A 24,942-nucleotide genomic window follows, 5' to 3' on the forward strand; every position below is an offset into this window, starting at 1 on the left:
GTCGCAGTAAACTTTTTTTGCAAAAATGACTATGACTAAACTTAAATTTGAGCAAAAAATGTCTTGGTTTGTCGTCATAATGGTAATCATTTTTGTGGATCACAGAAGATGTGTAATTACATTTAAGGGACCTGTTGGAAACTAAAAAACATAATCGGACATGGATAAATAAACACTGACATATTAGTGGGAAGATTCTTTAAAAAGTGGATTTCATTAATCAAAGTATTCATCCGTGGGATATATGTAAATATTTTCTTGAAAGATACTGTTTAGGATTGAACTTGTGTAATGGCTTTTTGTCTTTCAAATATTGCTGTTATTAACTTTATATCCTTTAACTTAACTTTTAGTGATCAGGCAAGTATTAAAGACTGGAAGGTTATGCTGTGTCAATGTATTTGCATATCTACTTATTATGAAGAAGTTATGAATGTCCTGTTTCTAGACAAGGGTTAACTGTCTGTCATATTCTCTAATTAGCTATGCAGCAAAGAAATCACAAAGACAAGGCAGAAGAAGGATCTGCTAATGTAAAAGCACATTATGATAGCTGGCTTTTTTCCTGACTTAGAAAATGATTCAGACTGCCCTTTTTTTAATTTGAAGATATGGACTGCCTTAGGGGGCACATCTTATGCTAAAATGCAATATTTAAGTCTGCTATAAATGTAAGCATAGTAAATTGTTATAGGTGTTTGAAAATGTGTTATCTTAATTATTCTTCGTATTAAGTGACTTCCTGAAGCCACAGGATGATATAAAGTTTGTGAATCTCTTTGTAAAGCATTTTTTTTTTGTTATTATAACTAGACCCAGAAACTTAAGCGTCAGTAGTCTGCTTATGACTAAGTACATACTGCAAATTGAATTTACTGGCTTTACTTGTAAATTTTGTAGCTTTAATAGAATGACTTGGTTTAATTGACAGTATAAAAATTATTTTATCTACTATATTTACTAATGTTACTCAATGTGCCGTAGAATAAAATGTAACTCTTCCTCCATGGTATTCGCCATTGTTTAAGGGAATTAATGGATTGGTAACTCATCATTTTAATGACTTTTAATGTTAGAAAATTTTGCTTTAAGAAGCAAACATTTGCGATTTTTTTTATCATTATCTCAATAATATAATATTATGGTCATTAGTATTAGTTGTGTATTTCCAGGCTTTGACAATTTTTAAAATATATTTTAGATAAACACTGCATACAAATGGTTCAGAAAGGTGTTGGAAAAAAGCTCTTGAACTTGGTACAAAAAAACAACACTTCAACAGGAGATATCCGCCTTCAACATGCCTTGCTGAGTGCTCTCAGGTAAAAAATGCTCATCTAAAAATTGTGAAATTATTCTCAGAATATGTTTGTTCTCAGGGAGGTATAAATACACTCTTACTAAAAGGGAGTAGAATCACATGCCGAAAAGTATGTGAAAATGTTAACTTACCATTCGTATACATATTTCATTATAAGGTTGACATTCTCTCAGTTGATACACGCCTTACTTCCCCTTTTTATCATTACAGAAACCTTGCTATCCCACCACAGAATAAAGGTGGGTTGTTGGAAGATGGCTTGGTAGAATGCGTGCTTCCAATGGCCTCCATTCCAACATTCCCTGTTGTATTCAAGCTGCTTGGTACTTTGCGAATGGTGATTGATGGACAAGGTAAGATTTGAAATTAAATACCGTATAAGCACATGTAAGAGTGGGATACATGTAAGAGACGTACCCCTATTTGAGCATCGAAGCTGAAGAAAAAAAATTTTCGGCATACATGGTGTTCCAGATGTATGCCTGGACATCATGTATGATGTTGCGCACGATATGGTGGAAGTTCTTAATATTATTCAAATAAGACATTGCAATATTTCCACTGAGTTTAATTATGACACGCGTTTCGTCGATACAAAGAACATTATCAAGTGTGTTGTTTGTAATGACGAAACGTGTAGTGTCATAATATAACTCAGGGGAAATATTGCAATGTCTTATTTTACTAGTATGCCTGGACATTCGACAGTTATCAAAATTTCCTCTTTCAGTACTAAAATTTACGCGGCATTTTTTCAGCTAAATTTACGCTATAGGTATGGCGCTTGGAGATTCTTGTCCATTCGTATCGCTTTCGTATTCCTTTTTCTTCTAAATAACTCTGGAGGAACACCGTTTTGGGAACCCTTCTTGTCACCCTTGGGCAAACCGATGCTGTTTTATCTCTGGTTTTTATTTTGCACTCTCTGGCATCTGACTAAATAAACATATATTTTCATGTGTGTGCAGAGGCATGAATTTTACTAATGATAGGAAAGGAGAATTAGCACAAAAAATACCTATGTATTTGCATCAAGTCATTGACTCTTGAATCAAGAGTAAAGATTTGAGTAAGCTGCTGCCCTTTCACTAAGGTTCCGATGCCATTTATGCTGCAGAATGTGTGAAACTTTGACTTGGGCCATTTTTTATTTTTTCTGTCATAGATTTTTTTTCAAGGTGATTGTGATAGGGATTTATATTTTTCATGGTAGCAAGTGGTTTACACTGTATTTTTTGTTATTTTACATGTACTGTTTGATGAGACTTTAGTCATCCTGCTGATGGAATCTGGAAGTGAAGGTGATTATTAAGTTCATCATTTTGTTTTGTGTTTCAGAGAAAGCAGCAGCAACTCTTGGTAATGATAAAGCACTTGTAGCTCGACTAGTAGAATGGTGTGCAACTGATGACCACCCAGGTGTTCAAGGAGAGGCAAACAGATTGATAGCTTGGCTTATCAAAAATAGCAAGTAAGTATATATTATTTCCCTAATATTCTATAGTATAGATTAGTATCATGATTGTAATGTTAATGTATAGTTTGTATATTTCATGCAGAGAGGAGTGTTTATTAATTTTATTGCACTTAAAATTCTATCATAATGTATTGTACCTACCTACATTGTATGCTGCATTTGTACTCATTGTACCCACCTATATTTATAGCTGCATTCTTCCTCTTGTTCTTCTTCTCTTCCTTCCTGTATACTGCCTATAAGTCAATACTGGTATATGTGTGATAGAGACTTCAACAGCTTTTCAACCCTGATGCCTTTAACAACACCTAACCTTGAAGGCCAAACCATATTGGATGATTTTACATGGCTCATATTGTTTGTTACGATGTTTTCAACTTGGGGATTTCCCTAGTCCATCCCAGCCTTTTTTTATCTGCTACCATCATGAATGTCTTTTGTTTAGCACATACCATGCAAACTGCCTGGCCTAAGCCTTTTGGAAGTATTTTAATTTACTATTGCTTACGCCAGTGTTGCTGTAGGCTCAATTGGAATGTGTAAGTAAGACTTTTCACCTAGTAAAATTTTTTACCACTTTAGAAGACTACATGGTAGTGCAATTATTGAGTGAACATTTAGGCAATTGAATCTAAAAGTTCACTTAGAATGTAATCAGCATTTCTTCCTGAGGCTGGTGTTATTGTTTTAAAAATGCTTCCTTTTTATCGAAGACCACCTAAGTAATTTAGGTATAGCAATTTAATATTTATGTTGTAATCAGTGGTAATTTTGCTGTAGCATTGTTGGTAGTGTTGCTTTCATGCTTTGACCTATAAAAATTCACTTATTTTCATTTCGTTATCTTTAAGTTACCTGTTCATTTGACTGCAAGTTTCCTCCGTATTTTATTTTTAGTGGATATTCTATGAAGAATGCCCGAGGTATTTCTCCATGAATTCCAGAAGAGATTATTTTGACGAATTTGTGATATTTTTTCTGTTACACTTTGGGAGTACAGGTAATTCATTTTATGAATTGTTGTTTTAAAGTTTTATACTTAGACATGCCCTTAGTATTTGCTATTTAATACTAGTCATATATTGTATATTTAATAGTTAACATGTTGCTTTATGTGTATAGTCGCAAACATATTCAATTGTAACCATTTTTGAAAACTTGACATTGATTTTCAGTTCCGTAAAATAACTTTCTGTTATACCGATGACAAACTTGAAACTTGAATTATTAACCCTTTCCCTACAAAGGTCGTGTTTCCAAGGCTTGAATTTTTCGACGCTAAATGCCGAAGGCCGTATTTTCGCAGCTTTGCGGTCAAGCATGCCAAGTGGGTCCCAAGTGCCATTAGGGTCCCTAGGCACGAGAGGTCTGACCCTTCTTTATTGTCCGTGTGGGGATTATCTCGGCCCATTCCGGCACTTAGTGTCCCACTCAAGGAAGGTGCTCATGGTCACTTGTTTGGTTATAAGTTAGAATAACTAAAAATGTACATGTTGCATTTATTGAAAATCAATGCCAAGAATTACATTCTGGATGTTCTGCTGATCGGTTTCAAATTTTGAACGGAACTCTAGCATTCATATTAACAGAGTTCATCATCACCTAGAACAAATTTTGGAGACATTAAGGTTAGATGTTTAATTGTTACTTTTAAACCTTACTAGCAAATTTATAGGAGCGATATTGTAATGATTTACATCTAAAGATATACGTTACTCTGTTAGCCACATTCTAAGTATCGATTGAAGAAATGCACTAATCTACATAAAAACAGGGAAAAACCGAATATATCCGAAGTTAGAAGTCATTTGACGTGTCACCACCAATGAAAAGGTATAAACAAGTGAAGACTTATTGGCACAAAGTTTGTTGTCGTTGTTTTAAATCTTTTTATATGTGGAAATTATGACTTATTGTTAGATTAAGATAATCGATATTGGGTAACTTGTTAACAATGCTTATATAATGTGTGGTAGTAGTGCTCTGCCTACAGAAGCGAAAGAAACAGTATTAAAACATCGAAATACAGTTTGCATGTGATGGAGTTGTTGCTGGAATGAATTGCTGAAATTATCTTTGAGATTGTATTTTCTATTTTTTTTAAATTGGTACCGGGTATTGCTATTTCTTCATGATTTGGTAATATAGTTGTCATTAAGTAAGTTCCATCTAAATGTTATCAATGGATGGTTATGCCATTGGCACCATTGCAGACGAAAATCACATACCATGGAATGTGAACGTAGGATTCAAAAGCAAATGTAAATGTTATATTAGAGGAACAAGTAAGGAAATTATTATTAAAATATGGAGCTGGGAGTAATTAAAAGAAGTGTAATGACGAGGGAGTTAAGAAATCGTGATTGGATGAAATATATGTAAGTTGCGCATTCCAAGTGAGATAAAATAATTACATTCCAGCAAACATCATATTTATTTACAAATATATTCTTTTATCCTCAAGGGAATCAACAGCTGACGATAAAATGAAATAAAGTTGCCTATTCCAAATGAGAGATAGTGATAACATATTCGCAGCAAACTTCATGTGTAATTATAAATATCTTTTTTTATGCCAAGGGAATCAACAACTGATTGTACTGTGAAATAAAGTTGCCTGTTCAGAGTGAGAGAATGTGATAACAATAAGGCAACCCTCATATTTAAACAAAAATATTTTATTTTTATTTTGAGAGAATCGCCAAATGATGATTAAGTGAAATATAGTTGCCTATTCAGAGTGAGAGGAAGTCATAACATGGTGGCAAACCTCATGTTTATAAACCAATATCTGATACGCATGTCTAGGTAACCAATTGTTGATGATGCAGTTGAATGTAGCGGCCTATTCAAAGGATGAGGAATATAAAACATTGTGGCAAACCTCATATTTACTCGTTGATGAGGGAAAACAAAATAAAATGTACAATGCGCATGTTGGAATTCATGAAACCCACTAGTCAGTGGCCATACTGATGCCTTTTTGGTGTCGGTACGGCTGCCAACGATCTCCCGTTTTCTTTTCGTTGCCGCACCGATCGAGTGCATACAGAATCGCACGACGTGTCGGTGTGATGTCCCACCCGACGAATCGGTGCAGCATCGATCGGTTTGGAGGTACAGAATACAGCTCCCAAGCTGCATTCTCCAAGTGATGAAAAGCTTATTTTTTTTACTCTTATTAAATTTAATATTGTTTTTGGAAAAAGTGCAAATGTTTTCCTTTTTTTTATCTAGGAGTGATTTTACTGGTGGCACTTCGGAGTGCACTCTGATGCAGCAGCTACTCATGCTGACCAGCACACCTCACAATAGACTAGAGAAGGGGATTTTGTCCCTTCATATTTATTTGAGCATTAATTTTCAACTGCTTCAAAATTTGTCCTATTTAATTATCTTGTTGTTACCTAGAATTAATCATGCTATGTTGTTCGTTTTGCACATGATTTATGATTGTTAAAGGTGTTTATCTTTTCATTTGTTTTGTAGGACTGAAAGTGTTATGAACACTATTTTGGATGCTGGGGGTCTACCATTTTTGGTTAACATGGTGACTGCAGAACATGCTGTGATGCAGAATGAGGCTCTTCTGGCTCTCACCTTGCTCACGGCCACACTGGTGTCAAAGCAATCTGTTGCTGATGGCCTTTTGAAAGCAGATATAGGCAACAGAATTGAGTCACTTTTGACCAATGGCAGGAAAAAGAAAGATGATGCAAAGGATACCAGCATTCCAGAAGAAGTGAAAAGAGATGAAATGAAAGTATTGCAGACTGAGGTTATTTTAAATGCCCTCACTCTAATTGGAGAGCTTATCAAATCAGGTAAATAATCTGGCTTTTTGAAATTGACTGAAAATGTTAAATATTTTCACCTCCATCCTAATTTCAAACTGCATTTAGTGGGTGTAAATGATGGCATCATCTGAGCCTTAGAGTGTAGAGTACAACAGAGATGGTATGAATTATTCTGGGAGAAACCAGGATGAAAACTTTCCGCTAAATTGAGTGTCTGTGGAAATCCACTTTTAACTGACAGTTTTGTTCAGTAGTTAACTATTTAGTGTTAAAGTTTAATTATCTTGAACAGGTTAATAATGTTACTCCATCATTATCACAAAAGTAATCTCCAATGGCAAATGAAAATAAGAATTGGTGTGTGTAATTATCCGTAGTTGCTTGATAATATCACTAGCCGTTAACTTATAGGAAATTGTTCCATAGTATTACTCTCATTTGTGTTTCTGTATGGTATTTCCTGTTGTCCAATGTTTATTTACTATTTCGGGGTACAATGGCACGAACATCTTCTGGAAGTCTGCTTCTTGTCATAGGAAGCTTTATACGTTGCCTTCATGTAAATGCATACTTTTATATGTAGACCAGTGAAGGTTATAGTATTGAATATATAGTTTATGTTAAATCAAGTGATGGCATTTAATTTAACATTCAGTATATACTCAATGTTATATAGTGAATATTAAAATTACGTCTTCCATTTATTCTTTTAAATTTTGGAGGCCCATTCATGACCAGATGATATTCATTTCTTCGCTCCTACTTTATAATTTACCACTGTGGTAAGTCTGATAATACGAAAATGTACCACATCATCCATCTTATCAACAATATCCATATTTCTCATTTATTCCATTGTTTATGAAAAAAGAATTGTATATAGACAGCTTTTGGCCTATTACACCATTGGAAAACCATGGCCACTCAATATGGCCGGGGGTTACACCCACTCAGCTTATCCCTCACTAGTGAATAGCGGAACTGTGATTTTCGGATCACTTCGTTACCTGTGACTACTACTCATCAGTAACGGTGATTCTTAACTGTGATTGCGATCACCGAGGTGAATCACTCTTAAAAGTCATCGGTGATTTGTGGCGCTGCTATTCCTGCTACTTTGTCCAATTCCAAGGAATGAGCTCTCCTCAATAGGAACAAATAAACTTATAGAAAATTGTAAAATTAGGCAAAATATTTTTTTTTGAGGGAATAGTTATAATTCCGAGATTATATTACAATAATTAAGTAAATTTGATGTGGTAAAAGAATTGATAAGGGGCAATCATTTTTTATACATATTTATAATTAAACCATCATAATTCAAAGCTTTAGCTGTATATTTCGCACAGAATATCTTATTTATCATAAAAGATGAATAAGACATCCTTATTTTACTGTTGGTAGCATCATGGTAGCTGCCGAAGCTAACTTCACCGTATTCACAGTCGCAGTGATTTCGAGTATTTGGTGATTTAGTCACCGGCAGTGATTGGCTACTTCTCTTCAATCACAGGTGGCGATATATCGCATATCACATGGTAGCAGCCAGAGCTATCTTCACCGAATCCAGTGATTGAATCACTGATCACAGTGATTTCGAATATTGAATCACCGACAGTGACTGCTATTTTTCAGTAACGGTGATTCAATCACAGTTGGCGATATATCGCTCATCACTATCCCTCACTTAAAGCTGAGCATAGGCAGTGTCATCTCTAGTGTTTTAATAATGCTCTGGTCCTGTTGATGGGTATCCCTTGGGTAATGGTGTCAGTTTTCTTTTACCTTCAAAGAAATCTTGCTTTTGTTTTTATTCTCACTTTCCATTTCATCAACCATTACTTCAATACCTTAAATTTTGTTAACTTGAAAGTTCAATAATCGGAGGAGCATTATATTGCCAATTTAGTCTTCTCAAAGAGGAGAAGTGACGTACTGAGTTGCTAATAAACACCGAGGTTGAAATTTGCCTTGAAAAAATATTTCGCTTATCTGGGATTCGAGCCCCGATCTTTTGAATACACGTCAGGTATTCTACCCAGTCACACCACCAAGCCATTTTCTTGGGAGTGTATCTCAAACAGGGTTTTTAAGGCCAATCATTTTTGGTTTTTACCAAAACAGCCATTTTTAGTATATCTTAGATATCATAAGCGATTGATTTTTGAAAATAATTTTAACTTGGGCAGTGGTAGTACTGGATAGTATTATCAGATGTAAAACAAATTTTGTATCTGAGATCATGTTAACAGTCCTCGACTTTTTGCTTGGGGTAAATTTGACCCTGATAAAATGTCATTCGTGACTCACCCTATTCTGTGCCAAAACTATTGACTAAATTAGGGAACATGATTGTTCATTTTTAATCTTAGGGTTATGGTGAACCAAACATGTTCATTACCAAACTAAGTTTGCGTTACCAGTGACTTATGTTTTTATCCTAGTGGTAATCATAAATTTGTCTTTTATTTTTCAGATGAACTGAAGGAGCACATTAAAAAAAGTGGAATAAAACAGGTGTTAAATTCTCTTACCGAAGAACGTTTGAAGAAACAAGCTCAACAGCTGACCAAGCTTCTTGATTCTGGCTGAGATTAAATATTTCCTTTCATTTGTTATTTTTGATTGGTTGAATTAACTGCATTTAATTTGCAATATTGATATTTCTGCAAGGTTGATTTATGTGCAAATCACTAATTTATTCATTGAATCTCTCTTTGAATTTTGCTAGTCATAACCATCACTGGCTTTTGTTTTAAAGTTAATGCAATGCAATTTAATTAATTATTAACATTAAAGTTTTGCATTGAGCATTTATGAAAGTCATATTAACTTTCAACACTCAGTTTAAGTTTTTAGGCAGCTTTACATGTGATACCTATCTAAAAAAATCCATATCTTGAAATTAGTTAATGTAGTAGTGATCCCCTTGGGTTAATAACCCTTGGTGTTCAATTATTGATGACTTAATCTACCATGTACGTACCATTATGTATTGTTATTCCAGTTCTTCCATGCGTTTGTAATAATATGGAGAGTTAAGGGGCTTTGAAGTGTTATCTTTGGAAATTTTGTGGAAATGTATTGCTATTAGATTGCACATATTGAAAGTACTAATTTAATAATTGTTGAATATTTAATACATTCCTGATTTAGAAGTTCCTGTATCAATACCATTGTTCCTAATTGTATTGGTGTTACTATTGTGTAAAGCTTCTCATAAGTGTTTCATGTCGTTTGACCACCTTTCAATAAATCGTTCTTCTTTAATGATGTGTTATCATTTGGATCTTTGTACCATTAGTCTCGGAAATGAGAGTGCGATGATAACACCCCTTTGAAGTTACCTCTCAATCAAGGCTAACCCACGATCCTCTACCGGGTCCCGCGCACTGAATTGTGGGAGTGCCACGTATCGATAATTTCAGGCGAATGTTGCCACAGTAAGATGTGTTGCGTTACATTCATATTTGAATCATCACCTGTCATCCTGGAATAACACTTGACCATCAAAATGATCTTAAGTTGATAGGTGAGTAAATATTCAACCATTCGTGGAACGGTGATGATGACCATAATATTTTATTGATCTCTTTTACCATTCATAACGTATTGTTTAATCAATTTATGCAGAAATATGTTGGTTAAATTGAAATATGGTCCCGAAAAATGCCATTAATTCAATCAATGGTGAAAAGGAAGTGGTCTGTAACACGTTACGCTCGTGTCAGTTGACTGTCAGTTGTTTACAGTCAGTACATTTTTGCTCGAGGTGTCTTTTCCCGTGTTTATATTTCGTGGTAACTTGTGATATTTTGGTTCGTTTTTTCCCTCGAATTGTACTTGTATACATAAAGCAGTGCCTTGGCTATGTTAAAGTGTTGATTTTTGCCATCATGTGTCTCATTTAATGAAGAAAATAGGTCACTGATTTGTGAACCTGTTACGACTGGGATTCACGATCGTGTAAATAATTCTTCTTAAACCTTTTTGCTTTCCCTTTTAATATTTTATCTTTGAGGTATTTAAATGGACATATCATCTGATAATTCTAATCCACTTTTCGAGAAATTAACGCAGTATGTAGTGCAGTTCAGGAATTATAACAAAGGTAATTTTCAACTTTCAGATAAGAAAGTCAGCTGAGTCATTCAATTTCGGTACTGTGATCTATAAGGGTAATACAGGTTGGCCAGTTTTATTAATGAGAAATGTCAGATCCGCCTGAAGCTGGCATCTCTAGCTACAACCCGCCGGCAAAGGAATTTTCTAGTGAGTATTAATTCATTCAAAGAAGTTATGACATTGAAGTGAAGTCCCCTTGTAATTTCCCGTTGAGTGCTTTATGTGTATAACGATCAGCGTCAGTTTTCTTGTTTTGGCAGTTTGAATATTAATGACAATTTGTACTTATTAGGTCCTATAACTAATGGACAATCCAATACCCCGAATTCTACGGGGGCTGCACATCAAGGTATAGGTGCGGGAGGAAAGTGCATTGGGGAAATTGATGCAGCTAGGCCCCTAAGCTCTCACTCCCCTAATGTAACTCAAGTAATTAAGCAACCGCCGAGACCGATGGAGGCCACGAACCCTGCCCTACCTGTGGGCCCCCAAGAAAACGCTCAAGTGAAAACCATCCAATCTAATCAAAGCTTTCCGGTAAGTAATTAGTTTTATTTCTTTTTTGTGAATGTTTGAGCAAGAATTAGCAATAATTTGTGTAGAATAATGAGTGCCAGCTGGAATGAAGTGAAACTTATTGCCACAGCTATACTCTTGGCTCTTTAATTAGTGATCTGTTCGGAAGGGTTGTCTCCAATTGAAGTCGTGGTTTTGTAAAATTAGCTCTTCGATATCTATCAACTCCTTTCAGAAATTGTACTGCAAATCTTCTTTTTTTGTGCTGGATGACGATCAGTCACACTTGTCCTGATTTAAACAACTGTTATAGTATTTACTTATGTTTTCTCCTTCTCAATAGCGAATATTTTTTCGCTATTGTTCATTCATTGTGAGTTATTTGCTATTTATGCAGCTTATTCATTTTTTATATCATTCTCGCTTACTTCTAATAAATTGGGCGAGGTCCTTTGTCGACATAAGATACTTCCATTTTTACTTTTAATTTTACTGAAATGCTTAATTTTTACTGCTATAAATCGTGGAGGGTGAAAAATGGTCACATATAATCTTAGTGTGAAAAAAATTATCAGGCCAGAACGATTTGTGGCTTTCGATTTTTCAGGTCAAGTGGTTTTCAGTTTAATGCAGTCAATTATTTAATTAGGAGTGTGCTGTCTCAGTGATTTATGAATGTTATTGATATGAATGAATGCATGGAGTGTGAATTTTTTGGAATGGCCATGCCCTGTTCTGTGTTCTCTGCTCAATGTGTATGACCTTGACATACATAGCAATCAATTGCCCTCATTCTGCCACTATTGGGTGTGGGAAAGTGGAAGGGAGGAGAAATGTCATTGGATAGCCATTCTTTCATGTGGTACTAACCTCTGCTGCCACATCGTGATTTTTTGATCTTTTGATGGATGTGGATAAATATGCACACACATATGGATCACATAAGTAAATTGCGCAACAAGCTTAGTTCAACATGCTTTCTCATAAGAAGAATCAGGAACACCGTAAATAATGATGTCTTATTGTCTATTTACTACTGTGAATTTTATTCCCACATTATTTTCGGTATCCTATTTTGGGGTTCCTCTCCCCATGCTACTGAAATCTTCAAAATTCAGAAGCGCATTATAAGGCTGATGTGCAATGCCCCCTAAGATGTACATTGTCTTCCACTTTAAAAAAAAACTGTGTATCCTGCCACTTTCATGCATATATATCTATGTCATTAGTATGCATGTAAAAAATAACATTCTTCAGTATACATCAAATGACCTATACCACGGCGACAACACTAGAAATTGTAAAGACCTGCATCAAAAATTTATCAGGACTCAAAATACTTCCCTAGGTCCTAAACCTATGGGCCTGAAGATTTTTAAAGCGTTGTCGCCAGAGGTGAAAAATGAGAGTAGGACTTTGGTCTTTAAGAAGAAACTGCTGAAGTTTCTGGAAAAAAATCTATTTTATTCGGTTAATGATCTTCTGCATTTGTAACACTTAATTTATATATTCCAATTTAATTTTTATTGATTATGTATCTAAATTGACGTGTCCTATGTTTGTATTTTGTGTACAGCCTACATATCTCTTGACAAATAAAAAATATTATTATTATCATTATTATTATTATTATGTTTTTCTCTAAAATTTGAAATCATATGATATTATCCATTGAGGAGTAGAGTATTGAAGCCAATTTAAGCATAGGATGAAATTTAAGAATAGAAGGTATGGAATGAGAGAGAGTTAGTAAGATTTTTGTGCGATTCTGTGCAGATAAAGCAGTTAAGGGTCTGATATTGAGGTTTTACGGGTTGGAAATGTTGATGGTCAGGGAAGAGAGTGAACTTATGGAGAAGTTAAAATGAACTTGGAGGAAGTGGAATGCCAAAGTGCTAGGAAAAAGTAAGAAGAAATAAGGAATTCTTGAGGTAGCGGATGAGTGGAGATGGGTTACGGCCAGAAGGAACATCCACTTCTGGTAGATGGCATGTTGAAAATCATGATGTTGGGAAGGGCACTTGTAAGCGAGGATGCAGGAGGATGAATTGGGCTCAAGAATGAAATGGAAGAATAATAACCTCTATGCTTGACTTCTGAAGGAAATCCAAAGTATGAAGGAAGAAAGGCCTCTGTGATATTTCTCCATGCAAACCAACCTTAATTAGTAAAATATCCTAGACAGTGATGAAGATTCAAAGTAAATCAAGTGTCACCACTGAATTGTGAATGTGACATTTTTTTGTCTTTAGTTCATTGAAGAATATCTTACTATTTGTCAAATTATTTTCCTTTTCTAGGCAAGTCGTTAAAAGATAGCAATCAGTTGACTTGTGCTATGTGAATTAAACATGTGCAACCTGGCTGATATTTCTTATGTGTACACTGAGGCTGTTTCAGCACAAGTTACGATCTTGGTAAATCTTCATGCACCTCAGTATTGATTTTATGGTCACCATATGTAGATTCTTCGGTATCGACAAAATATTTGATTGATGATGAAATTTTGAAAAATGCATCCTTTCCATCTCAAGCGTCTTTGCATCCATATGCGTGATAAAGATCTTTAAAGTCAGTAATCATGTATAACTTTGCTGAAAATCTGTTTCCCCGGACTAATGCTTATTAGCCTTGAGAAAATACTTGCTAATATTGTTCCCATATTGCAAAGAATTTGAGTGCCTTGCTGGACCATGGGGGAGTACTCAACCTCCATTGGCATTGTATTTACTTTGGTTTTATACAGTGCGTACCTCTTATGGTAGGGCATTTAGAGGAGGCAACCAACAGTTAAAGTCATACGTAAGATTAGGGGAGGGAAGGCAGAGAGAAATCTGGCAGTGGTATTAGCCCACTTTTAATGAAAGGCACCAAGGGTACCATGGCTTAATGTCCGATCTTACCGACAGGGTGCTGTGCATGAAGTACCCTCCACAAAGCACTCAAGCAGGGATCAGGCTCTGTCTTTCAAGAAGCACCACCATCACCAGGATTTGAAAAGGCCGGGACGCCAACACTCTAGCCACCACACCAACTCAATCTACGTGTGTACCTCTTATTTGAAATGTTAGGTTAGCTGCAGACGATCTAATTCAAATTGACATCTACTTACATAATTATCATCTGCGTTAACTCATTTTACTTCTTATTGTTGAGAAAAGGGAGACAGCTAGAAGACAGGGAAATAGATATTTTTTCTTTGGTACAAGGAGAAGGTGCTCAACTATTAATGATACTTAAAATTACCTGTTACAATTGTCTTTCTCAGCCATGTAGTAGATAATATATTGGTATTATTCCCATCCGGATACTCATGTTAAATATATGAAGTAATGGATGGGGATACATTTAATGATGAAGCATTTAGGTTACTTTTTTGATTTCTTTCGTCTATTTACCCCATCACTGCAGTTAATTTATTATATTCCTATGGAGTACTGTGCATTTAAAAAAAAATCAATTTGAAGAAGGCACCAATTAGCAGCATGCATATCTATACCTATATTATGTAACGAAAGTTTGGATATTTTAAAATTTGATTGCATTTGTAAGCTTTAAGTTACAACTGCAGAAAAGCTTGATGTATCAGTTTTTTTGTAAGTTTTAGTCACAACTTTTTTCATGAAAAAAATATCTCAGAACTGTAATCGGGTTTTCATCACGAAATAGTTGATGCTTTGACGTTTTACATTTCTTTCATTTATAGAGTCAAAGGGTTCAAGGAGGTCAACTGTCACCTAGTAACATGCAAGTTAATTCCCAATTGTCTGCATCTCCTCAAGTAAGGCCATCATCTAGCAGTCCACATCAGAATGCAGGTTTACAAAGTGAAATGGAACTGAAGACCTCTGTTACAGGTATTTTTCAACTTTTCTATGTACCATGATATGCATAAATAGATCATTACATGTGGTTTTACTTAGTAAGTTGACCAAAGTATGTGTGCGAAAGAGCTTGTTTCTCTTGTACATGTACAGCCTGCCATTGGTCAATGCGATAATTAGATGGAATAAGGGTCTATGAGTCTTAAGCAACCATACCTGATTTTTTTTATGGTTCCGGCAACTCATGAAATGTGTGATGTACTGTATTTCAAGAGTTTGTTTTATTTTCCTCTGCACACACGTTTTGTATAATATATGATATTCCTTATCTTCTCTATGCAACAAAAAATGTTGGGAAAGAAAGTTTTATTGTAGGCTGTAACAATAATGGTTTGAGATGTGGTTGTCCTGAAAAAATTTACACATAGTATTCAAGTAAAGGGAGAATACCATATTTTGGATAAAGAGACACTAATCATGATGAGCAGTTGCATTTCAAACTCACTATATCAAATATATTCCAATATTTCATTCATGAAATTACTCAAAATAGTGCTCCCTTTTAAAAAAAAAATTATTCCTTGGTGTTAGGCAACCCAAAATTCATGTGTGTATTTTTCTCTTTATGCTGTAGATATATCAATGGGAATGTTTCTCTAACCAACATCATGGCAGCAACTTCTTGATATGAGATGATTATTTTTGTTGCCTATGCTATAGCTGGTCCTTAAATTGATGGAAATAATTTAAAATGACAACCAAGCAATCATGCATCTTGTAACTTCCCCATTTCTTTTAGTAATTGTGATAAACTGTTTCCATGAATTGTATGGCATCAACTGATAAAAAACACTTAGTTATTCACGGCAGAAATGAGGAAAAATGTATGTATTGTCGATTACCTACTTGCTACAATAATGACCTTGGAATGCACCATATTAAACATTAAATGCCTATGCCTATTAATTAAAATTAGGCATACAACTTGAGTTTTGGGGTCTCTTTTTTTGGTAGGATTTGAAAGTTTGCCGCAAAAAGTCTGGCAGGAGATATTTACAGATTTGGAAACAAAATGCCATCAGTATTATTGGCACACGTTGACAAGTTTTTCTGGGTGTTGCAATTTACAATAAAGAAAGTGTGACAAATAGATGCACCATAGTAAACTCAAAGTAGAGGTGGCAGTTTGAGGAAGTTCCAATGTGGTTTAAAAACTTGCCTCCCAAACTGCCCAGTTTGGTCTTTGTTTTTCTACTGTGAAATCTTTGTTTTTGCCTGGGAAGAAATTGAATATGAAGATTGATAAATTGAAAAAAATAGAATTGAATTGATTATGTGGGGAAGTAATTGAAGCATAAGAGAGAGACCTGTGCTAAATTTTTATAATTCCTCTAAAATGTAGCTTACAATGTAATATTAAAGGATGTGTTGCTCTAATATTGACTCTTGGAGAACTTAATTATCAATTTGTTTTTAATCACTGAATAATGTGCTAGTTATGTTAACATGTTAACTATATCAATGCTCTTAATTGCAGGACTAGCAGCTAGTAATGGCCCTCCAGCCCCTTCATTGGACGTAGCGCATACATCTTCCATGCCAATGCAGCCTTCTACCTCCACACCTATCAAAAATCAATATTCAAATGTGCCAGGTTCATCAAGTCCAGTGCCAGGACCCGTTTCCCAATCTGCCAGTGTGCCAACCGCATCACCAGCTGCTCCGCATGGAAGTCTATATCCATCACCTCCCAATAGCATTCCTTCTCAGCTCTCTCCTGGACAGCAGGCGTCACCTGCTGGTTTGAAACCTCAACCAGCACCATCAAATATTCCTTTGGGCTCAGCACCTGCTCTTATTCCTGCTCAGTCATCAAGTGGTCCATTCCCAGCCCAATCATCAGGGGACCAGGCTGTTAATAACCAGCCATCTTCTGGTCCTGTTCCCTCTCAATCCTTAGCAGGTCCAATGCCCCCTCAGCCTATGGCTGGATCAGGTCCGTTTCCTTCTTCCCATTCTATGGGTGGTCCAATTCCTCCTCAGTCCTCTGGTGGGCCAAATCCACCACAGTTATCAGGTGCTCCATTTCCTTCGCAGTCTTCTGCAGCTCCATTTCCCCCCCAACCTCCAGGGGGCCCATTCCCACCGCAGCAGAAATCAGGGCAGTATCCTCCCCAATCATCTGCCGGTCCATTTTCCATGCAGCCATCGGCTGGGCAGTATCCATCTCAGTCCTTATCTGGTCCCCTTCCTCCACAGCTGAGCACAAGGTCCTTTCCAACCATGACACCGGGTGGCCAGTTTCCTCCCAGACCTCCAGCGGGTCCATATTATGGGCCTCAAGGCTCTGGTCCTATGCCACCACCCCAGTCCTCGGGCCCATTTTCCTCTCCATCTTCCGCCAGCGGTCCTTTTATGAGTCAGCCCCCAGGTGGTGGTCCGCCATCATCAGCCTCGTTCCCTCCTTCCATTCCGAACCCTCCAATACAGTCATCCAGTTCCTACCCTCCTTTCTCTTCTGCCACATCTCCTCCGTCGTCCTCAGCTCAGGTGCAGTCGCAGCCCTATCCCTCGTTCCCCTCCAATGCCCCTCCAAGCAGGCCACCCTTTCCCCAATCTTCCAGTCAGCAGTACACACCTCCAATGTCCCAGCCCCAATTCCCTCCCTCCTCTGCGAGTAGCTCACTCTCCAGTCCTCCTGGGCCCTTCAACTCCCCTCCTGCCTATGCACAGTCTCCGCAGTATATGTCTGGTCCTCAACCCCCTCCCTCTTTGCACCCGATTGCACCCCCTGGGAGTAGTATGCCTCCTCGTCCCCCCATGCCTTCTCAGTATCCCCCGCGTCCTTCCTTCCCACCCGCAAATCAGCCCGGCAATTGGGCTCAGGCCAATGGCATTCCTAGCCAACTCCAAGCGGAGTCCATCACTCGTCAACCAGTGCCAAGTGGTGTGCCAATGTACCAGCAAGGGTCACAGCAGATGCCTCCAGGAATGCAGCAACCGTCTGGGATGGGTGGGAGTATGCAGCAAATGCCAATGAATGATACATCACAGCTTTCGAAGAGGTACTCTCAACCACAGGTGAGAATCAGTGCAAATTAACTCTTATAATGGAAGTACCCAAGTATCAGCACTAGTTGATATTCGAACTTCTCTGTTTGATTGATAGTGAAATTTGAAGACATGTGTTGTAACTCAAGCATCTAATTGGCCTAAGTTTTCAAGATATTATCAATAGAAAGTTCTAATAAAGCACCTAGACTCATGCAACATACCACAATACTGCATTGGTAATATAGCTTCTTCTTTGCTATTTTACGAACCTGGCAACAGGAGAAGAGTCTATGCGAGGAGCTCTACTAGGTACTGGTGTTTTGATGGTTGCATATATTTAGGGGTTTTGATAGCCCTTTCTATCGATGATATCTTAGAAGGTCCATTGGATGCTTTAGTGAAATCACGTCTTAAAATTTCATTTTCCATAACACTGCAATATTTGAACATGATCTGGTGGTGACACTATGGTACCTTCTCTTTTAAGATTCTAACAGTGAAGTATGACAGAACTGAGTTGTTTTTTGGTTAGGAGATTTGTAATGGGCCTGATAAGATGTCTCGTAATCCTATGCATTGTGCGTTCCACCAGAGAGTTGGTTTATAGGGTGTCCAGAGCCTGGGAAAACTGGAAGAATCAGGAATTGTGAGTGAGTTTTTAGTCCCTGGAAATGTGCATGAATTATTCATGAATTTTTGCTTTAAATGAATTTAGGAATTTCAATAATTTTATTTCAAATTCATTTCACACAAAATTTTGCCAGTACAACATCCATTTTCTCGCCTAAAATGTGTTTGTCGTTATTGTAAGTGTAATGTCTAGCACACTTGACTCAAGTAAGATTCAAAAAACACGTATAGAATATAATAGAATGCCAGGTGATGTCAACATCTACTTATGCAGGCAAAGCAGCATCTTGGCGTCCTTTGAATAAATTTAAATTTTAAATACAATGTGTGCAAACTAACCTATTCCTTGTCCTTGTGAATACATAAATATAATGCGTTTTAAAAGCATTGAAGTAATTTTGGGTGTTTTAAAATTCTTATCCATTGCAGTAATCACATAAGATCAACCTGGAATTTTGTAAAATTTCCCTGGAAAACCTGGAATTACACATGAAATTTTCTGCCTTGAATGACTGGACACCCTGGGCCTAGAAGTGCGTAGTTTTTTAAATTGGTAATATTTTTATTTTTTTTTATTTTTAGGCCGGATATCAACAACAGCAACAGCAGCAATATCAGCCGGGAGGATCTATCGGAAATACTGGTTCTGTTGATCGTATGTCATCCCAGTTTAGAGGCCTCTCAGTCACGAGGGATGGGTTCAACAAATTATGGGTATTTATAAGATATATTATCTTTCTGTTATATATTTATTTTGGATGCTTTCAATGGATATTTTGTAATATATGGTGAAGAACTCAAATGGTAATTTCCACACTTTCTAATTCAATATTCAACAACCGACCATGGTTACAACACATTGTGCCATTTTCATTTTTACCTTGAAAATAGCATAATGTGTTGAAACCATCGTCGGTTGTTGAATATTGAATAAAAAAGTGTGGAAAATACAATTTGTGTTCTTCATCATGCATATAGCGAACTTCCACAAAATCAAGCCTGAAACGATTTTATAATACAAAAACAGTGAGTCCTCGTTCTACGTCACCCCGTTTAACGTCATTTCGCGATAACGTCATGAAAATTTTACGACCGTGATTCGTTTATCGCCCCTTCGCTTCGCGATAACGTCACGTATTTTAAATTTCGCGCGAGAAAAAAGGCAAAGTGGCAGGCGTTACAGGTTGTTTGTTTCGTGGGCGGTAATACGGTCAGTCTATTCAAAGTGTAAAACGGTGTGTATATTGTTAATTGCAATTACGGTTTTGGCAAATTTTAGCATCAGAGACATTTCCACGACAATGTCCAAGAAAACAATGTTCACAATTATTTTGGTTCCTGTTACTGCGACGATGTTTCAGCGATGATGATGCCCAGGCGACGCCCGCCCGCCTCAATTCGCAATTAAAACCATCTCTTCGATTTCATAATCCCAGTTTGCCCGCCCTTGCTCATTTGCGCCATTTTGATTTCGCTCCTGACCGGTCCGAAAAGAAGTTCTCGTAGCGAGGGTAGGGCCTATGGACCGGAGCACCGGATCCCCGGTCTGTAGCGTCTGGTAGCATTCATTGGACCGCACTATAGCGAAGCCGAAAAACAAATGCGGGAAGATACAAAAATGGAGAAGGATTTATGTCACTGCTGCTATTGTCGTCGATGAAGACAGGAACTCGTATTTATGCCATAGTTTGGCATTCCCATCGTAAAAAATGCCCCAGATATGATACGCTAAAATTTTTTCGCATAGGAATTGTGAGGTCTAGGAACCGATATTCAATTTTTACATTGTTTTTATGGGATATTATGCTTCGATTAGCGTCATTTCGTTTATCGTCACATTTTTCAGGAACGGTAGGTGACGTTAAACGAGGACTCACTGTATGGTGTTCACTTGAAATTAGGAAAAGCCTATATCTGGTAATCACCCATTTTAATTAGGCATAATTGGTAAAAAAAATTAAATGTTACCTTGAATTACAAAGAAGGCATTGAATCAATTCACATCCAAATATTTCCTTTCTCGTTGGATTTAGGGGATAGGCAAATTCGATGACCCACACCTAGCCATTTATTAATTTTCTTTATCTGTCTAAATGGTTAGTCTCTCACATCCCCAAACTTAAACTAAAAATAGTTTAAAGCTAATTTTATTGTTATTCTATTGGGAAACTATGACCTCCTTTGGATAAAATAATTTAATATATGGATTCCTCCTAAAAATGGTTTAATGTGTATACATATTACACTTTACAGTCTCTAAATTGAATCCTGAATAAAAATGGTTGACTTTCTTTTCTTAGGGTGCTGATTGTTATGATCTCCTTCAAACACGTAACATTCTTCCCCCTGATAAAGTGGAGCCTCCAAAGATACAGCTGCACCAGGAATATTTAGATGGAGTCAATTGTAGGCCAGAGTAAGTAAATAGAAACACCAGCACTTTTTATGCTTTACACGTTCCCTGCCGCGGACTTGTAGACGAATTCACCCATTGCGCTGACGTGTTTTTCTGTTTTCTTTTGTTTTAATACTTGTGTCTTTTCCATTTGAGTTTTCGTGTGCATTCGGCTATGCGCCCCGCGGCAGTCATGTCATATAAGCGGCACTGAAGTAGCTATGACTGACGGCGTGCTATGAGCGGTCAAAAGAAAGACTCATTCTTCGGTCATTATGACCGAAGCGGTGCCTAGCGTGTTAAATTTTGTTGATGTCAAATTTGCCCTGGTTTTATCATGTCATCTTTTGATTGCAAGGGAAATAATCCTTACTGCTTAGATTTCAACGACAACAGCAAAGAAACCAAAATAATACAGTAGTTGAGGACTGATTGTAAATTAATTCTGAGCTTTACACTGTCTGGTGTGGGAAATTAACTTCCAATACACTGTGCCACATATCATACAAGATTTGGGACTAAATATTATGTCTACATGAACTAATTCATGTTCAGAACTGCCTTCCAAAACCAAATTGAATTGACTTAAGCAAACATAAAAACCATCTTAGATTTTACATATTTTTACAAATTTGAATTAGTGGATTTATTGAAAATTACAGAATACCAGCTAATTGTGTCTTCTACACCATAATGTATACATACTTTCATTTTGTTGATCCTCCTTAAGTCACTTAAACTCCAGTAGAGTCACCTTTTTCCAGGAGATTTAGTGGATAACTGTTGGAGAGTATATGGAGAAATGCAGCGATTATTTGATCTTCAGAATTTATTTCGTGAAATGAATTATGTATTGCGAATATGAGTCTGTGTAACAAGAATTTGAAATTTGAATGGATTTTTAATCATCAAAAATTTTATTGTGAATTTAATGAAGTTAATAGTTACTTAGGAATCATTATTTCTTATGATTTGAGTTGTTTAGTTAAATATTACCCAAAAATCCTAGGTATTTCTAAGCTAAAATTTCTTGCCCTGGCTTCTATATTTTCAAATTGTCGTCACAGAAGCTGTTAATTTTGTACTTATTGTTTTACAGTATATTTCGATGTACCTTGACCAAGATTCCTGAAACTAACTCACTCCTGCAGAAATCTAGGCTTCCTCTTGGAATTCTCATCCACCCATTTAAGGATGTTAACGTAAGTAATTTGTTGCTTCTGTGGGTAAAATACCTTAGAATCAGTAATTTAATGTGTTTTAATAATGTATGTATTTGTTTATGCAGTTCTTTATAAAAAATTTATCATTATTCTTGTAAACATTATAAACCATGTGTATGTATGGATATGTGCCTGAAATTCACCATGAAAAACTCATTTGTTATATCTGGGATTTGAACCATCATCTCCACAAGTTTTATGTTAATATCTCACTTTTTATATGCAGGGCATTTCTGATGCTGAATAGCTGCTAAGTAAGGCTTTTTCTCTGACAATGGCTTAGTAAGCGACTGCTGTCTCTTGTGCCACAATGTGGATGTGAGACATCAATACCTTGCTCCATAAACCCAGTCTGAAGTTTGCGTGTGAAGAAGAGGGCTTGGTGGTGTAACTAGTGGCATTCTAGATCAGCAATTGGGATATGTGGGTTCAAATCCCAGGCTAAGCCAAATGATTTTTTCATGACAAATTTCACCTTAAGTGTAAATGTGCACCTATGCATATGACTTTGTACGCAGTCAATTGTTGTATGAAGTGCTTAGAGAGAGGTAAATTTCTTTGCGCTACTTGTAGGGATGGTTGGATTGGATGCCACTGATACGAATATCGGTGGATATTGCCCTCCACTGGATACTTCGGATCCAAATTTGCTGAAGAGTAGGATCTGGATCAGAAATTTTAAATTAATGCTTCAGTGAATGCATTCAATTCAATTCTCCATTTCTGGAGGAAAAATATTGGGTGAATGACTTTCTGGGCCTGAAGATGTCTGGATAAAATATTAAAATGTGTATGAAAATCTAAATAGCATTGCCTTGATCGCATGTATCCAGAAGAAACTTGAATAATTACTCCATTTTATAGCTGGCAATTTTAAAATGCATTTGGATCCGAAAATATCCGAAGATCCGATATCTGAAATCAAGTATCTGATCCGGATCTGTTTGGAAAAAATCCTGGATCCATCCATCCCTAGTTACATGTTTTTTACTGAGGGAAATTTCTTTTTGTTTAATATTTAACACTTGCTAGTGCCAATCAAAATTTCATTTCAATCTAATAGTTTTGATTCTATTACTCATCTAAAACATCAAAATCATTTTTAAACACCTTGAGGAAGTGATTAAGGAATGCATGTTCTAATATGCAATTTAGATGGTGCCCAAGGAAAAGAAAATTCCTGTCTTACTCTTGCGATGTTTTGACAGTCATATCAGATGGGAGCACTTTGTGCTTCTCTATTTTGTGTCAGCTTATAAAATGAATGTGTTGATTTCAGTAGAATATACAGTAAAACTTCGATTTTACGCACTTCGATTTTACATCAAGTCTCGTTTTTACGCAGCGGCACTCAAGTCCGGCCGGAAAACATAGGGAATTGCAATGGTGAAACTTCGATTTTACATCTTTTCTTGATTTTACGCAGTTTTTCGATTTTGCGCAGCATAATCCCAGCCCCTAAGAAGTCGCTAATCTTGATTTTACGCAGTTGTCTTTCGGCTTGTTTTGAAAATCCGACTAGAGGAATATGCAGTTAGGTTATTATTTCGTCTCAATGAGTTGCAAAAATGAATACAGGAACCGTTGAAATGACATCGCGCTGTTGAGCGTGAAACTAAATACATCGCGAATCTAATTATTGCTTCCCCGTGAGCCCTCTCAGTAATATTTCAGGCTCCATTACGAACGCGAATGTCGCTCTTAGTTCAAATTCGCCGTAGAAGGATATCGAAACCTAAAACACACGGCAATCGCCGTGTATGCGTAACTACTTTTGATTAAGACATGATCGCTGGAGATATTAACATTATCACCTTTCGTTTATTATTCGACTTATTGATCGACGCTGTTTATATCCACAATTATGAGCTACGGAATATCTATTCCCAACGCAAGGCTTTCTAGAATTTTGCCAACGCTATGTTTTCCGTCGCCCCAGCGAAATATAACCGCGAAATGATCACTCGAGTCGTTAAAAATACTCCCGTGCCAAAATTTTGGCTTCCAAGGTGATCCAGAAAAGATAGTCGTACTTCTAGTATGGACGTAAGTCGATGGTGATTCAACACGATGGTAAAAGCAGCCTGCATTGTCTCATTCCCAGGCTAACCCCACATCTGCGGGACAAATGGAGGCGAGGGAAAATTGCTTGCGCTGCGCGCTTATCAGAACTGACTCAACTTGTATCTCATTGTCAGACGGTTTAAGTTAAACATGGTTGGAACTTGAATAGCTATTAGCTTAACTCCGCTAGGTGGCAAGCGTTTTAACGAAACGGGAGTTAATGCCCTCGGAGAATAACTCGCGTCGTCAATCGTCATGTAATCATTGAAGTCAAATTCAAGACGTGAGTGATAAGGCAGTCCCTTTAAACTCAGGAATGGCTTAGTACCATTAAATCGAAATACAAAAAGTGTCCGGTGTTGTTATCAGATATGGGGAAGCAAAATATTATGTGAAGCTGAGTCACACGGCTTGTGAGTCGAAGGTCCCGGCGCTGAATTCGCGGAAGAATGCCGACAGAGAAGCTATTCCCGGAAGAGTCAATCTACTAATGCTAAAATTTCATGGGGAAATGCT

The 24,942-nt window shown here is 36.8% G+C and overlaps 2 protein-coding genes across 3 annotated transcripts in view; both read left to right on the forward strand.

Annotated features, from left to right (window-relative positions):
• LOC124160818 (rap1 GTPase-GDP dissociation stimulator 1-B) overlaps positions 1-9,865 on the forward strand; it is a 31,605-nt gene extending 21,740 nt beyond the window's left edge. Inside the window, exons 9-13 of the mRNA XM_046536901.1 lie at positions 1,202-1,322; positions 1,532-1,674; positions 2,660-2,792; positions 6,288-6,622; positions 9,072-9,865. Coding sequence (XP_046392857.1) covers positions 1,202-1,322; positions 1,532-1,674; positions 2,660-2,792; positions 6,288-6,622; positions 9,072-9,187 — 848 coding nt within the window. The 3' untranslated portion in view covers positions 9,188-9,865. The remainder of the gene's footprint in view (positions 1-1,201; positions 1,323-1,531; positions 1,675-2,659; positions 2,793-6,287; positions 6,623-9,071) is intronic.
• A 134-nt stretch (positions 9,866-9,999) lies between these two features.
• Positions 10,000-24,942, forward strand: part of LOC124160820 (protein transport protein Sec24A) — a 43,345-nt gene continuing 28,402 nt past the window's right edge. The window contains exons 1-8 of one of the 2 annotated variants that reach the window (XM_046536907.1): positions 10,000-10,127; positions 10,725-10,867; positions 11,013-11,257; positions 14,943-15,093; positions 16,598-18,141; positions 19,327-19,458; positions 21,045-21,160; positions 22,239-22,341. In XM_046536907.1, the coding sequence (XP_046392863.1) occupies positions 10,807-10,867; positions 11,013-11,257; positions 14,943-15,093; positions 16,598-18,141; positions 19,327-19,458; positions 21,045-21,160; positions 22,239-22,341 (2,352 nt within the window). In that variant the 5' untranslated portion in view covers positions 10,000-10,127; positions 10,725-10,806. Of the gene's footprint in view, positions 10,128-10,327; positions 10,562-10,724; positions 10,868-11,012; positions 11,258-14,942; positions 15,094-16,597; positions 18,142-19,326; positions 19,459-21,044; positions 21,161-22,238; positions 22,342-24,942 lie in introns of those variants that run through there. The other variant, XM_046536906.1, reaches the window with a different exon arrangement.

This window comes from Ischnura elegans, chromosome 6 (genome assembly GCF_921293095.1).
Source record: "Ischnura elegans chromosome 6, ioIscEleg1.1, whole genome shotgun sequence".
Lineage (NCBI taxonomy): Eukaryota > Metazoa > Arthropoda > Insecta > Odonata > Coenagrionidae > Ischnura > Ischnura elegans.